General features: G+C 40.1%; 1 protein-coding gene across 6 annotated transcripts in view; it reads left to right on the top strand.

The window, feature by feature from the left end:
* Positions 1-13,111: 13,111 nt before the first annotated feature.
* The window catches only part of LOC149256273 (uncharacterized), a 115,083-nt gene continuing 111,341 nt past the window's right edge, over positions 13,112-16,853 (top strand). Inside the window, exon 1 of one of the 6 annotated variants that reach the window (XM_089460708.1) lies at positions 13,112-13,446. In XM_089460708.1, the coding sequence (XP_089316834.1) occupies positions 13,387-13,446 (60 nt within the window). In that variant the 5' untranslated portion in view covers positions 13,112-13,386. Of the gene's footprint in view, positions 13,447-13,848; positions 14,306-16,853 lie in introns of those variants that run through there. The other 5 variants (XM_089460711.1, XM_089460712.1, XM_089460710.1 and 2 more) reach the window with 5 other exon arrangements.

Genomic DNA, 16,853 nt, shown 5'->3' with positions numbered 1-16,853 from the left:
TCTGCAAATGCAACCAAACTTTGTCGCCCACCTGAAACTTGTGTGGCACCCAATGTTGATCATGTTGTTGCTTGTACTTTGCATTTGATTTCTCCAGAATGTCGTGGACCTGCTGGCAGATATGTTGGATGTGCTCAATGAAATTGTTTACCTTATCGACTTCAGACTGGACATGAGCTGAATCTGCCTGAGTAGCTGCAAATGGTATGGCCACATCAATGGGACATGTTAGTGCCAGTCATTTCTGCCTGTCACCAGTGATCAAATATTATTTTACCAAGTTTTGTTAGGGGTCTTAAGGTCAAATTTTATCATGTCACTAGGTTTTCTGAATAAAATTTGGTCATTGGTTAGTTTGTCTAGGATTATCTCTATTCTCTCAAAAATATCACATGCCAGTCGCTTACATCACTCACATGAGTGTATCATCATAAAGAGAATATCATCATCATGTCAGTCATCACCATCGCGATTCCACTTAGTCTTGTAGAAATTTTGAATAATATGACACTTATTCACAGAGATTATCCCGATTATACACTATTGCGGAATGCATGCATAATACATAACCTCCTCTACGTTGATCATCAAATTTGCGGAATTAAAAACAATGAAACATTAATCGCATGCACACATTAACACAGTATGTAACCCGGGGAAAGAATACAGCTGAAAACCCCGCACTATCTGTATATTATAATGATTGAGAACATGTAACAATACATAGTACAATACTCCTCACAAGTACTCAGTACTATTTCCACCTGTTACACACAAACTAGCTCAGATCTGAATCAATCACAGGTTCAAATCTCCTCCACTGCTTGCCTGCCTCTACTGCGCAATCCTGCATGAGAATAGATGAGTATGGCTGATCCAGAACTTGTATTTCCTTGGCTCAACCACGCAATCCTCATTGGCAATACTCAATCCATTGATTGTGCAAATCTCATGCACAACTATAGTCAACTGATAACAATCTCAACCTCTAACACCTGTCTCCACTGAATTGTCCATGCACTGAGTTAACTGATGTATTCTTTAGTTGATTTATGAGTTAATAATTAGTGAATTAGTTAACAATTAATTCACATCACTCATCACTAGTGTATTTGCAGTTAAACTAAATACAACTAGTTCAACCAAGTCAAACTGAACACAACTCCATCAACTCCACCAAACTCAATCACTTGAGTTCTAACTGAAGTCCCTCATGCAATAGCTCAACTGACTCATAAGAAAAGCGTATTTCCTTCTGACAACTGCATGTGCCACATCTGTAGCTCAAACTGAAGTGCTCCAAGAGGATAAGATAATGTTTATAGTCCAAATATTATTATGAGCTAATAATATTCGACTATTCTATTTTTAGCCTGGCAGTCTAAAAATAGAAACCGCCCATATGTCTAAAAATAGAAGTCCATCTATTTTTACCAACATGACCAATCATCCACAAATAGCATCCTGCAACTCATAGACCATGATCCATATGTTTAAAAATAGACATAGTCTAAAAATAGACTTTGCGCCAAAAATAGCCTGCGGGCCCACTTAGTGAAGGCGACTTCTTTCCACTAAGCTCCATCATCTTGTTGCATTCTCAACAAGTCTAATGTCTTCATTAGGTCATTAGGGTTTCAAGGTCACCTACATTTTCATTTCATGCATAAAAATTCGGCATAGGATGAGTTGTGATAAGAAACTCTTTTCAATAAATTTTGATGTAATTTCACAAGTACTTCATGACTACAGTCTTAAGGTTCCAAAAGAAAGAAGGTTCAATGTTCAAAAAAGGTAAAACAAAGTTCAGCTTACAAATCTCCAAGGTGGTCAAGTTCAAAAAAGAGTGAAAGTCGTGTTTGAAAAAGACATGTGGGGCCCATTTTCACTCAAAAGAGAATCATTTTATGCCTATAAAAGCCCAAAAGTCTCAAACACAGTTCATTTTCATCCTTACCTCCTTTGGTTATCGAGATTTTTCCTCCTTAGGTGAAAAAACACGGGTTTTTTAGCTCAAATTGGCAAAAATTCCTTGGCGCTGCGCTTCTGTGAACTACGCTGTGCTTCTATGAACTATGTTGTGCACAGGGCATAGTATCCCAAAACTCACCAAAAATCGCCCAAATTCAAAATTTAAGGTTGCATTCCAGTTTTTTATTCCTCTAAGCCATCTATAAAGTAAGTACACTCATTTCACTCCCTCTTGTACTTTGGCAAAACAAATGAATGATGGTTAGTTTAGTCATCTAGGGTTTGTATGAATTTCATGTTTTAAATCTTGCTAATGGTGAGTTTAGTCAGTTGGAACATTCAAACCCTATAAATTGCCATCCCATACCTCTGTTTACCTACAAACTACCATTCCATTCACCAAACAAATTATTTCCCTTCAGTTTACTTCATCTTCTTACAATCGCTAGCTCTTACCTATCAAATTGAGCAGTTTCCCTAGCTAGGATTGTTTTTAAATTCTCTTACTCATTTCCCTCCATTCAACTTCCTAAAGACTTCTAAAACCCCTGCCCATCTCCCAAAATTTACCTATCACCATTTCCCTTCCCTAACTCTCTCATTTCACTCATTCCTCACTGTTTTTTCCATTTTCATATCATCTAGGGTTTTCAAAATGGAGGGAGATTCTTCACCATCAAAAAAGAGAAAACATCATAAAGGAGGGAGGATTCTGAGGTATGAGCCCACAAACTGCAATGAAATCAACTCTTCACCATTCATCAGACAGTGCTTTGAAGATGTCAGCTGCCTAGGGTTTTGTCAAAGAGTGGGTGAAGTAGGTTTTCATGAGCAGCTCACTGATTGGATTGCCACCAATCTGAAAGGGGAAAAAGCCACTATAGTAGGGATTGAATTTACATTCTCAGTAGCTGCCATCTCTCTTGCCATAGGGATACCTAATCATGGGGAGTATTGGTTCAAAGGCATGAGCCTAGACCTTGAGCAATATAAACCTTTCTTAAAATCACCCTATAGAGAGGCTCATTCACACATCATTCCATTCAGATACCTGTTGGAAAAGTATGCACCACTGATGAAGGTTGTAATGAATTTTTTCACCTGTGAGGGGAGATTTTCCAGATTGTATCAATATCACATTAGGCTACTAATGCATTTCACAGCTGTTAAGCCTCTCAACCTGTGTAACTACTTGTGTATAAGTCTTATCAAAATGTCTGAGAAGGTGCAAATGAAAAGTAAAGAGCATTACCCTATCCTTTTCCATCACAGTTTGATAAAGGTTGTAGTCCTCCATCAGTTGGCAGAAAAGAACATGGCATGGGATACCTTCATTGAAACAGCTCTGCAGTGGCATGAAACTAATTCATCAAGCCATCACCAAGACACATCAGCGTAGCCTATGGAGGTAGGGTCATAAAGTAAATTAGAGGAGGTTCCCAAGGAATCTAGACCTGAGGTGACCAAAATATATCAGAGAGGAAAAAGGCTTGTGTTTACTTCTCAAGTTGAGAAAAGGGCCAAGCCTTCTACATCAGCACAACAGGGATCACATTTACAGGATGAGGAGATAATTGAGCATGATTTTGAACTAGTTGACTTGGAGGTAGCAGATGAGAATTCAAACTTGCAACAAATTATCAAGGAGAAGGATTCCCAAATCAGAGAGCTCATGGACAATTTGGCAAGGGCCAGATTTATCATTTCTTTCCTTGAGCAAGAAAACAGTCAACTCAAGGCCAAACAACTAATCATGGAGAAAGAGAAATCCAAGATGTTGAAGCAAGAAGACAAAGGTAAAGCAGTGTTAGAGCATGATGAGCATGATGAACAGGAAAAGCAGGTTGGAAAGAAGAAGCCAAGGACAAAGGGTCTCAAAAGAGCATTGCAGAAAGAAAAAGACCAAAACCTACTGGATGAAGACTTGGACATTGAAGACAGAATTGCTTTGGAAATTAATGAAGACAAAGAGTATTGGCTAGGTAAGGTCAATGGCCATATAGAGAAGCTTCTTGACAAGGCTAACAGGGACAACTAGCTATTGAGGCACATGGCCCATCATTACCAAACCAGAAACATGATTTGCAACATCAAGCTCAAGCAAATCCAAAACAAGTTAAAGGAAACCCCAAAAGACAAAAATGAGAGGGATAAGTTGGATATGATTGTTGAAGCATCCATGAGAGCATAGAATACCTCATTTGGCACTTCTGGACCAATTTTGGAGGTTTTTTGAGAATTTTTGGTTTTTGGTGAATTTTGGCGTAAAACTTGACAAGTATCATGCATTTTTGGAAAGTTGGTGACCTCCTCTCAAAACCCATTTCATAAGATTTCTCGGACACGGCTCATATTTTGAGAAAAATGATAAAAAGGGGTCAAAATCAACATTCTGCCCCTCTTTTTGACAAGCACTGCGCTTTTGGAGACAACTTGGGAGCATCAATTTTTAAAGGCCTTCCCATGGGTAATTTAAAAAAATTCAAGATGTTCTGGAAAATATACAGGAAAGGCTAGTTTACTGTTCTCTCATATTTCAAATTTGACTTCAGAAAGGTACCTAAAAGTGGCCTCAAAGTTGGCGCTGTGCTTTTGCAATTTTCTGAGTTTTCAATTAAAAATTCCACTGTGTAATTTCTCATATTTTTAGTTTGACTTGGTCAAAAGTAACTTAATGATGTAACTTAAGTAGTTAGAAGTCTAGATGATGTAATCATGAATAAATTAGCATGATATGTTGTTTTTATGGTTAATTAGACCTCATAAATGAAGCAAAACTCAAATCAAAGTCTAAGAAAAGAGTTTGTTTTTGACCTTTGCACTCTCACTTGTTGGTTGAGATATTCTTGGAAACTGTTCCACCACTTAGGGATTCGACCCCTTAAGGTGGGGAAGCTGTTTGTTTGAGTCTATATGTATCATTTCTCCTTCAGAGAGAAGGGTTGGGCTTCAGAGGAGAGAACTTGTATCTTATGCTTTCACTCAGTTAATCACATGAGCATTTGCAATTATTTTTCAGGAATACATGTGTAGTGAGTTTGTGATGTTGTTTTCTTTCTACGTCGGTTTCATATGAATGAATCCATATTTATTAACATGGTTGCTTTCCTCAATGATTTTCCTTACATTTATATAGGCATAATTCTTTATATTCAAAGCTTTATTTATGTGGAAAATCATTTCTACGTATTTCTTCTTCTAGATTAATGAATTCATGGTAATACATACTCATTATGACCTTCTAAGCTTTTCAGACCCTGCACTACATTGACTAAATTCTCAGATTCATCACAAGACACTACTATCTTTCTCCTCTTCATGCCTGCTACTACAACCCTTTGAGACCTTGACCTAATTTCTTTTTCTCATCCCTGGTCGAGCAACCCAACACCCTAAATTTCAAAAATTCAACTAAAACTACCATATCTAGCCTAAAATCCATTTCTCTTCTAGTCATTGACTGTGAAATCCTTAGAGAAACCCCTCTCTATTTTAATAGGTCTAGCTGCTGAACTGCAAGTGGTTTGAAGTTACCTCTTTCGATCTCCTCCTCGGCCTAGGACATTGTAGGGGATAACATGACATAGTGGCTGGAATCCCAAGCCCACCTGAAAAGGGTTGTGGCCAATCGAGCAGTGGAGAGCCCGGTTATAACTATGTTGGACATAGGGGCGGCTCTCATTCCATGTGTGTGGATGTTTTGAGTTGTACATGCGCATAATGTGTACGATCATCTTGTTGACGACCTCTGTCTGGCCATCAGTTTGGGGATGGAAAGCTGTGGACTTAGTGAGCTTGGTGTCCAGCATCGACCAAAGAGTGGACCAAAATGTACTGAGGAACCTATTGTCCCAATCTAAGATGATATACTGTGGGATCCCAAAGTGTACCCACACTCGTTCAAAGAAGAGTTTAGCAATGACTTCAGTTGTGATATTCTTCTTGTAGGGCACCATAATGGCCATCTTCGAGAATCCGTCGACAACCACAAAAACACAGTTGTTTCCATGCTTAGTAGAAGGAAGGCTCGACACGTAATCCATGGATATGGATTCCCAAAGTCGACTAGGGGTAGGTAGCGGAGTATAGAGGGCTTGTTTCTTGATGGTCGGTTTGGCAATGGTGCAGGCAGTACAGGATCTGATGTACTTCCCGACATCTTGTCGCAGATTCGGCCAATAGAAATACTTCTGCAGTACTGCCATCATTTTATCGACCCCAAAATGCCCAGCAGTCCAATTATAGTGTGCTTCCCAAATCATCTTGGCACACTCGCTTCATTTGGGAAGTGCACTATAGTTGGGCTGCTGGGCATTTTGGGGTCGAGAAAGTGATGGCAGTACTGCAAAAGTATTTCTATTGGCTGAATCTTCGATAAGATGTCGGGAAGTACATCAGATCATGTACTGCTTGCACCATTGCCAAACCGACCATCAAGAAACAAGGCCTCTATACTCCGCTACCTACCCCTAGTTGACTTTGGGAATCCATATCCATGGATTACATGTCAAGCCTTCCTTCTACTAAGCATGGAAACAACTGTGTTTTTGTGGTTGTCAACGGATTCTCGAAGATGGCCATTATGGTGCCTTGCAAGAAGAATATCACAGCTGAAGCCATTGCTAAACTCTTCTTTGAACGAGTGTGGGTACACTTTGGGATTCCACAGTATATCATCTTAGATTGGGACAATAGGTTCCTCAGTACATTTTGGTCCACTCTTTGGTCGATGCTGGACACCAAGCTCACTAAGTCCACAGCTTTCCATCCCCAAACTGATGGCTAGACAGAGGTCGTCAACAAGATGATTGTACACATTCTACACATGTACAACTCAAAACATCCACACACATGGAATGAGAGCCACCCCTATGTCCAACACAGTTATAACCGGGCTCTCCACTGCTCAATTGGCCACAACCCTTTTCAGCCAAATGATTAGGTGAGAGAAACATTGCTGTAATTTTTAGCAGTCAAATCTGAAGTCAACGCTGGTCAACCTATCCCAAACTCCTCGATTTATGTGCCAACAAATGAGGCCTAGAAAAATCAGAATTCTGGCCCAAAAATCAAGGTCGACACTAGTGAAATCACCCCTAGTCAATGCCCTAAAACTTCGACCTATTTTACCCCAGAAAAAACTAGGCCTCCTACCACACGTGCGAAGAAGAAAAGCTGCCTCCAATAGTTGTACAAACCAAATAAGAGAAGAGAGAAATGATGTGATGTATGATGAGTGAGTGTCCAAGTGATGTAAAGGTCACCTCTATTTATACACTTCGTTGAGGGTGAAGAGACACATCCATTGGGCTTCATGAGCCTACATTTGATTGAGGCTGACCTTGACAATTTGTCGATAATAAGAATAAATTCATAATTCCATTTATGCTTGTTAGAATGAGATGATATTTATATCAAAATTGTACCTCTCCGAAAGAGGAATCCAATGCAATAATCATCTTCATCATATGAGTTGTCCTAAGATGGAATTTTGCCATAGTTGCCAATTTTAACACTCCCTCTCAACTAGGGAGAATTCCACTTGCCAATCCATCATCATGCCAACCTGTGATCTTGAACTATCATGCCATCACTACTCTGCCCTGCTAAACCATGAAGAAATAATGAAGAAGAAGTGATCAAGAGTGTATCATGCCACTCTCCACTGACTAAAGTCAGTCCTTGATACCATATCAAGTTGTTGAACACCATGCATCCTAGTCATAGGGAGTATGACACTACGCGATGCGTCCATCAGTAGTGATATGGTCCCTAACCATCTTTTCCAAACTCATTGGCTAGATGAAAGGTACTTCCCATGAGTCGTAGACTCTATGGGGCATCAACAGGAGAAGGTGAACCACTCATCCTCCTCATATGCCATAAGAGAAGTTGTACCACTCATCCTATGCATATGTCAATCGTAGGGGAAGGTGAACCACTCACCCTACATACATGTGTTTGGGTAGGGCAAGGTGAACCACTCACCCTACACACATGTCAACCATAATGGGGTATCACAGGGGAAGGTGAACCGCTCACCCTGTATCTAGCGCACCACTAGGGGAAGGTGAACCGCTCACCCTATGGTCTCTCATAGCTAGCTCCAAGAAGTACCCCACGCCCCGAAGAGCTCCCAAAGCTTTGTGTCCAACTCATATGGGACCCTCATAAGAGGGTTGTTCCATGACTCAAAGTCTCTCTCGGAAGGTTAAGCATTTGACCTTCCCTAGAGGCTTCCTGAGAATGTCTGCAACTTGCTCATCTATCCTAATGTGTTGGAGCCTAACTACTCACCATTGTACCATATCTTGGATAAAGTGGTACCTGATATCAATGTGCTTGGAGCAGTCATGGAACACGGGATTCTCTGAAAGAAGAATTCCACTCTAGTTGTCGCAGAAGATCATAGTGGTATCTAGCACATGCTCAAATCTCTCACTGAAGAGCTTCCTCAACCAAATTGCTTCACAACAGGCCATACTCGTAGCAATGTATTTGGCCTCGATGGTGCTTAGTGCAACTAATTTATGCTTCCTTCTCATCCAAGATATAGAAGCATACCACAGAGAGAAGCAACCCCCATACATGCTCTTAAGATCCACCACACTACCAGCCTAATCAACATTTGTATATCCATGAAGCGTCAAATCCCTGATAATGTATCTCTGTCCATATTGGATTGTGCCCCAAAGAGATTTCAAAAGATTATTGGCAACAATCTAATGAATGTGATGAGGCTCGACCATATATTGACTCAATGTGTTCACGACGAAGCATGTTAGGATGAGAGTTGACCAAGAACATCAGTGCTCCCACAAGTTGACGATACTCGGTAAGGTTCGCCAATTCGGGCCCAACAACACTTCCACATAACTTCTTGAAGTTGAGTTCCATTGGAGTAGTCACGGACTTGCAGTCCACCATCCCACATATCTCAAGTAGCTTCACAATATATCTTCCTTGATAAAGGAAAATCTCACCTGCCTTTTTCCAAACCTCCAACCCTAGGAAATAATGTATGAGTCCTAGTTCTTTCATCTCGAACTCGGAAGCCAACTCCCTCTCTCATTGATGAATGAGAGGGTCATCACTTGTTAGCGAGAGATCATCCACATAAAGGACTAGAATGAGAGGTATGTCCTTTTCAACCTTGAAGTATAGGTTTAGGTCAACATCGCTTCTTGTAAATCCCAGCTTCATAAGATACATATCAATTCTCTCATACCAAGCCCTAAGAGTTTGTTTCAACCCATAGAGGGCATTCTTCAACTTGCATACATGTGTCTCACGATCTTGAAGCTCGAACCCCTCGGGTTGTTCCACATATTCTTCCTCCTCGAGTGAACCATGCAAGAAGGCAGTTTTGACATCCCTCTAATGAAGGTTCCATCCTTGCGAGGCAACAAGGGCTATGATCGAATAGATGGTGGTATATCGGGAAACTAGTGCAAATATCTCATCATAGTCTACTCCTCCTTTTTTAGAGAAGCCTCTAGCTACAAATCTGGCCTTGAAATTCTCAACACTCCCATTAGCTCCATGTTTGATCTTGTAGAGCCATTTCAAAGTGACCGCGGACTTATCCTTGGGTCTAGAAACCACATCCCAGACATCATTCTTCATGATTGAGTCATACTCTTCGTTCATCACATCCTTCCAAACCTTTTGCTTCGCAGCTTCTTCAAATGCACAAGGCTCAAATTACACAACGATACTCATGGCAAATAAGTACCCTTGGTACCTATTCAACTTTTTGGTTTCACGAAATGTCCCCCTCGGAACAATATGTTTCTCAACATCTTCAAGAGTATCTTTGAGCCACAAAGGCCTCTTCTTTGTAGTAGAGGGATCACTAGGAGGTGGATCAATAAGATCCATCAGACCTTCAACATCAACCATTGGTTCATCGGATGGAGGTTCATCCTGCTTTCCTACATCACCATCATCATTATAGGAAGATCTCAGATCTTTCTAAGTGCAGAATCTTCATCAAAAGTGACATCGTGACTTAATTCAACTTCCCTTTTACTAGGCACATAGATTCTATATGGCTTCAAATTTCACTCTAGCACACAAACGTTCCTTTCTTCCTAGAAGCATCTAGTTCGTTTGTTTTCTTTTTCGTCACATGAAATTATATGGGGACAACCAAAAATTCTAAAATGAGAAACATCATGTTTCTTACCGATGAATACTACTTCGGGTGTCTTGAAGTCCAAAGCTTGATGTGGGCATCGGTTTTGGACATACACAACGGTGTTGGCAACTTCTCCCCATAAGAACTTCGGAAAGACCTTGATCATGAAGCATAGCCCATGTGGCTTCAATGATAGTACGATTCTTCCTTTCGACAACACCATTTTGTTCAAGAGTATATGCAGTAGTGTTCTCCCTCTTAATGCCAACTTCTCTACAATAATCTTTGAATTCATTAGACTCATATTCGGTCCCATTATCAATGCTCAATATTTTGATCTTCTTCTCTATTTGATTCTCGACAAAGGCTTTGAAGGAGAGAAACCATTTGAATACTTCGTTCTTCTTCTTCTTTAAGAAATAGATCCATGTCTTGCGAGAGAAGTCATCCAAAAAAATAACATAATACAAATATCCACCCAAAGATGTCATGGGGAACATACCTGATAGGTCAGAATGGACCAATTGAAGAATATCAGTGGTTTGAGTCTCACTTGAGGGGAATGGTCCCCTTGTATGTTTTCTTGCTTCACATCCCTGACAAACACCTTCATGATTCAAGTTGAACTTGGGCATCCATGTGACCATCTTCCTTACATCGAGTAAGGCTTTAAAACGATGACAAGCAAATATTTGGTGCCATAATTCATATTGAAGAGAGGTGTCACAAATCATTGCTCCCAACAGACTTCCTCCAACCTGATAGAGACCTTCAACCCTGAATCCTAGAGTGAATGCATCTCTTGGATTCCTTTGCCAAAGACAAACCTTCCCATCAATGAATGGCACCTTAAAACCTTTGCCTTCCATCGTAGAAATAGAAACCAAGTTCTTTTTCAAGTCAGGTACATATAACACTTCTTGTAGGTGAAGGGTTTGACCTGGATTTAAGTGAAGAGTAACGGTCCCGACTCCTTTCATGGGATAAGTGGCATTATCTCCAAGTATAATCTCCATACTAGTCTTCTTTTCAACCAAGTTAGAGAGGGCTTCCTTGTACCTAGTGAAGTGCCTTGAGGCACCACTATCAATCAACCAATGGTCCAATGTATCCAGAGGAGTGGCAGTGGAGAGGGCAGAAATAAGATAAAATTATTTTTGCTTTACACCAACATTAACTTCTTCATATCTGGAGTTTCTCGACTTCTTGGGAGGACGACCACCTCTATTTTGAGTAGCAGGAGCATTCCTCTTTCCTTTGTTATTGAACTTGTTGTTCCTTTGATTGCCATTTCCCTTGAAGTTGTTGTTTTATCGTCATCATCTCTTGGAGTATCCTTCTTGTGAGGACACCCTCTAGCGAAGTGGCCAAACCTGTTACAATTGAAGCACCTTCCTTTCCTTCCTTCTTTCAATCCCGACTTGAACCCTTGTCCTTGATTCCTTGGACCAACTTTGTTCCTTCTCTTAGAATGAGCGAAGAAGGTAATAAGATTGTTTCCATTAGAGGGCTTGTCTCTTTGCATCATCCTTATTTCTTCTTGATTGCATCTGACCAATAGTTCATCAATTCCCAAAATCCTGTCATTGTTGAGAATGGTAGTGTTGAACACATCCCAATTTTTTGTAAGGCCCCCAAGGGCAATAAGAGAGAGTTCCCGGTCACCAGTGATTTCACCAATAGATAGGAGATCATTCTTGATCTCGGTGATCCTCATGAAGTAGGATTGGATGGATTCTCTTCTATCCATCTTGATATCTTTCAACTTGTTCTTGAGAAAGAGGATTTGATTTGCATTGTTCACTTTGAACATCCCAACCAACTTTTCATACATCTCCTTAGATGTTTCCAAATCAGAAATATATGCAACCAAAGGCTTATGAATGGAATCAACAATAATCTTCTCAGCTTTTACCTCACCTTTCTTGTACTTTGTTTGAACAACAACAAATGCATTTGAAGGAGGCTCGGTTATTCTTCCTTTGACATAGTCCATGGCATCATTCTCTTCCAAACTCAAATCCAAAGTCATCTTCCATGCATGATAGTCAAATTTGTCCTTAAGATTGTCCTCGGTTTTGAAGAAAGATGTAGTCGTCATTGGGACTAGTTCCAAGTCCCTGTCCAACAACTTCCCTTAGTGATTCCTTTGTTTCACTCTTGCTTGGGCCTTTTTTTCACCTCAGCGCTGATACCATGTTAATTTTAGATAACAATGGTATGTTCTATGCTTAAGACAATTTACTTCAATGTTCCTTTAGCAACCCAATGACATGTTCCAATTATATTCAGTAGCAATCACATTATCTTATAAACATTGACAGTAAATGCAGATAGAACATAAAATCATATGTAGAAGATAAGCCAAGACAAGAGGACACAAGATATGGCGGATACTAGGGACAAACCCCAATGTGGGGAAACCCTTTGATCAAATCTTCTTATTATTCTTCAATAGTTCAGCACAGAGAGAGTACAAATATCATAAATATAAGCCCAAAACAGGTTTGCCAAATCAACATTTAAATCAGCGCTAATAAAAAAGTCAATGGTGGTCAAAGTTGCCCAAAACATCCTTCAAACAACAATCCAATTCGGCTTTCCAAGAGAGTCAAAATCAACCCAAAACAAGTCGGTCAAACCTAGTCGAAGGAGAGAGAAACACCACTGTAATTTTCAGCAGTCAAATCTGAAGTCAATGTTGGTAAACCTCATCCAAACTCCTTGATTTTTGTGCCAATAAATGCGATCAGAGTTTTGACCCAAAAATCGAAGTCAACATTGATCAAATCACCCGTGATCAATGCCCTGAAACTTCAACTTGTTTTACCCCAGCAAAACTCAGCCTCTTGCCACACGTGCATAGAAGAGAAGCTGCCTTCAATAGCTGTATTAACCAAATAAGAGAAAAGAGGTGATATGATGTGTGATGACTGAGTGTCCAAAGGAGGAAAATGTCACCTCTATTTATACGCTTCTTTAATGGTGAAAAAGATACATCCATTGGGCTTCATTGGGCTTCATGAGCCTACAATTGACCGAGGCAACATCCGCTCAACATGGAGGAAGACTTGGTCTTCGGTTTTCGGTGACTGGAAACGCGCGAGCAGAGCCACGATGAACTCCGCGCGAGCAGAGGAGTTTCTCCGGTGATTAAGGCCGAGTGCTCTCATTGCTACGCGCGAGCAGAGGAGTTTCTCCAGTGATTGAGGCCGAGTGCTCTCATTGCTAGATCTGGTACTTTGCTTCTATTGTTCACAATATTTTCAAGCCTGATGTGGTACTTCGCTTCAACTCTCCGCTATTCCATTTTAAGGTCCCTGCATTTGAAGGAGGTTATAAACCCTAAACCCTTCATAAGATCTAAAAATAAAAATTAGTTAATTTAGTTCATCAGAAGCGCAACATGGTAGATATGATATGATACAAGAGAAATCGAACCTTCTGGAACGCCTTTCTTGATAATATAAACCGCGTATTGTTCTCCTTTCCTATTAAATCAGCAAAGTGCAGAGAGAGGAAGGGGTTTCTTTTTGTTCTCTGTTTTCTTCTGACCTCACGCTGCTTCGAGTTCCGGCATTGCCTAGAGAAGGGATTATATACAGACGGAAACCGATCCTGCAAAAGTTCTCGCGTACAGGCGTCGGGTATATAGCCAGTTTTCACCTCGACTGCGAGCATCCACTGTTCTTCCCGCGTAATCCAGCAGCAGGAACGTATACTAACCCAGGTCGCATTTTCCGGTGGTATCTAGAAGACTTGAAATGCGATTTTGCGACTAGTCGCAAATATAGTGGAAAGGAACTGCGACTTGTGAAGGTCCCATAGTCGCATATTTGGCATATTTGGCCAGGCTGCATTGTCCAGTGGCATCTCTAACACTCTAGAATGCGATTTTGCGACCAGTCGCAAATACGGTGAAGAGAGATAATTGTCCACTGAGGAAATCCATGGTGTGAGTCTTTGCGAGGTGAATTGCATTGTATTGGTCTCATATATTCTCGCCCCATCCGTCCAGTACTACCACCGCTACTAGCTTATCCTTCGGGAGCTTAGGGTGGTCGGCCAATATCCATGCTGTTTTGCCACTTTCCATATCGATACCAGCAACTTCAAAAACACTACGAAAGTTCTTGGTTGAATGCAAATGAGCAGATGAAATGAAGTGAAAATGGTCGTCGGCGATAAATCAAGGTGGTTCCGACAGTCCGGTTTAATCTAGAGGCTTCTCGAGGGCTCGAATCGCTGCGTTTATCAACTTTATGAAAAGGATGTTGACTGGACTTTGTCTTCCAGAGATTTTACTGGATGTTAATAATTATTTACATATTCTAGAGAAAGTCTTAATCTTGTTTGTATCATTTCATTTCTTCATCCCTTTGCTAGTGTTGTTTCCATATTACATGGAATGAATACTAACCTTGTCATAATGCTTCTCCTAAGAACCTTTCACAATGATGGTTCCTCCAGAATCATGATGATCCATCTATGCAAGATGACTGCCTCTAACATAATGTTAGATAATGCTTGGATGAACAATATGCAAAATGGTCTATCTATTTATTCTCAAAGACTAGATGATTTCTACAAAGCAATTTAACCAAGTAGACTCTACATATGCTACTAACACATGCTTTTCTCTATGATGTTATGCAAAGTCAAAATTCTTCTAAAGTAAGCAACAATGCATACTATTCTAAAGGAAAGATCAATCTTCATAGAGAACTTCATAGATATGGTGCCTTCTTCAATAGTAAAAATTCTTTACTGCTTCTTGGACTTCTCGAACTTTCCCTTCTTCAGTTTCTTGACTCGAGTTGGAAAGGCTTGAGACTACTCATCTGATCCAATGCCATATTTTACCTTGATCCTTGATTCTTCCAAAATGCATTGTGCCCACAACTCATCAAAGGGAGTTGAATCTCTCTTAGAGTAAATGCTTGTTGCAAAGTTGCTCCATTATGGTCGCAATGCATTTAATACACAAATGGTCATTTTTGAATCACAAATTCTCTCTCCAAGTTCTTGCAAGTGATCTCTTAGTTGAGAGATCTTCATCAGAAAGGATGCCATATCTTCATCTTTTGATTTCTTCATCTTGTATTGTTTATTCCGCAAAGACATCTTTTGTCTTGATTTACTCACAAAGTACAAGTTCACTAGCTTGTCATACATAGCCTTGGAAGTTTTCAAATTTGCAACAAATAGAACAAGATGATCTTTAATGGATTTAACTATGATCCTTCGTGCCCTAACTTCCCCTTTCTTGTACTTTGCTAGATCTTGAGTTTTGTCTTTGTTAGGTTCAATGATTTCATCAGTAACATACTCCATTACCTCATGTTCTGTAAGTGCCAGGTCAATCCTTTTCTTCTAGGCTAGGTAATTTGATGCTCTAATGAACTTATTGCTCTCCTTGCAGAAATAATCTATATGACTTGCAGATTCAGACATAGAGTAATAATATGACACTTACTTGATAACCGAGATAATGTCTTCAACCTTTCTTGATGCTCTCAAGACCCTTGAAGAAACCTCAATAATGTCCTTGAAAGATGTTTCTTGGGATTCCTCCAACAAAAAACTTTCAAGAGTGATGAAGGATATCGAGATCCTTTTGATGCTTCCTTCTTTCAATGAGCCTTTAGATATCTCTTTCTCTTCAATAAACAATATTTCTTGCAGTCTTCCTCTCAAGCCTTCTTTTAATGAGAGCTTGATGTAGTCTTAATCTTCTTCAATGTAGAAACCCTCCTTCCAAAACAATAGGTTTTCTACTTCCTTTCTTTCAAAAATGATTCCCCTCGACGAGCAAACCCTTCTTTGTGTCCATAAGATAATCCTTTCAGCTGCTTTCTTGTTCACCTTAGCTCTGATACCATGTTGGAAAATTCAAAATGGCATCTCATTTAATTCCAATTTTCCTTAACCTTAATATTTGCTTGTGAACTTTAGTTATTCTTCTTCAGTTCTTTAGTTAGATCTTTTCATCAAACAAATATCAAGAACGAAACAGTAACAATAGAAGACACAAAAATTAGGCTCTTAGCTAGGGCAAAACCCCTCCAAAGGGAAAACCTATTAAACTCTTCTTTTCTTATAGAATCTGCTTAAAAAATGAGACCTAACCAAGTCCTTCCTTGTTTCTACACCAACCTGCTTCAAACGGCAACTTCGGCTTGCTAGCTTCAATATTGCAACTCGTCCTTCAACTTTGACCCTGTAATTTCGGTCTTGTAGCTGGTATAGAAACCCTAATCCAGTTGCCTCTTGAGACCTTCCTAGAGCAAGACAACTCCTCCCAAGGTCAACGAGGTCAAGATAGTGTATTCTTCCTTCCAACTACAAGACACTGCACTTTGTCCTCCTGCAAATTAGACTCGCAATTTCGGCCTACCTTTGCAGCACCAGAAACTGTATAACTTCGCACGTGTCAGAGAGATAGTGCCCAAAAACAAAGATTTTTCTTCCTTCTTGGATTCTTCTTGTCTCTTAGACCTTCGCTCTTCTTTTCTCTTGCTTCCCAGCTAAATATTGAACTTCTTCTTGTGTGATCGATCTTGTGGATGAGTGAGTCCCAAATGAGGTCGAACTGCTCCTTTATATAACCTTTCCAAGGGGTCGAATTCCCTCCTTTAGGCTAACTTGAAGTTGCCAGGGCCGACTTGTACTTTTGGAGTTTCAAGGACTTTCTAGACTAAAAAATAACCCTTTTTCCAATTACATTTTGCCTGAAACGGTC

Source organism: Pinus tabuliformis, chromosome 7, assembly GCF_031772625.1.
Source record: "Pinus tabuliformis cultivar Carrire ecotype Pingquan chromosome 7, CPIR1, whole genome shotgun sequence".
Classification (NCBI taxonomy): Eukaryota; Viridiplantae; Streptophyta; class Pinopsida; order Pinales; family Pinaceae; genus Pinus; species Pinus tabuliformis.
Note: the sequence above shows the minus strand (reverse complement) of the source record. Positions and strands in the feature narration are given on the sequence as shown.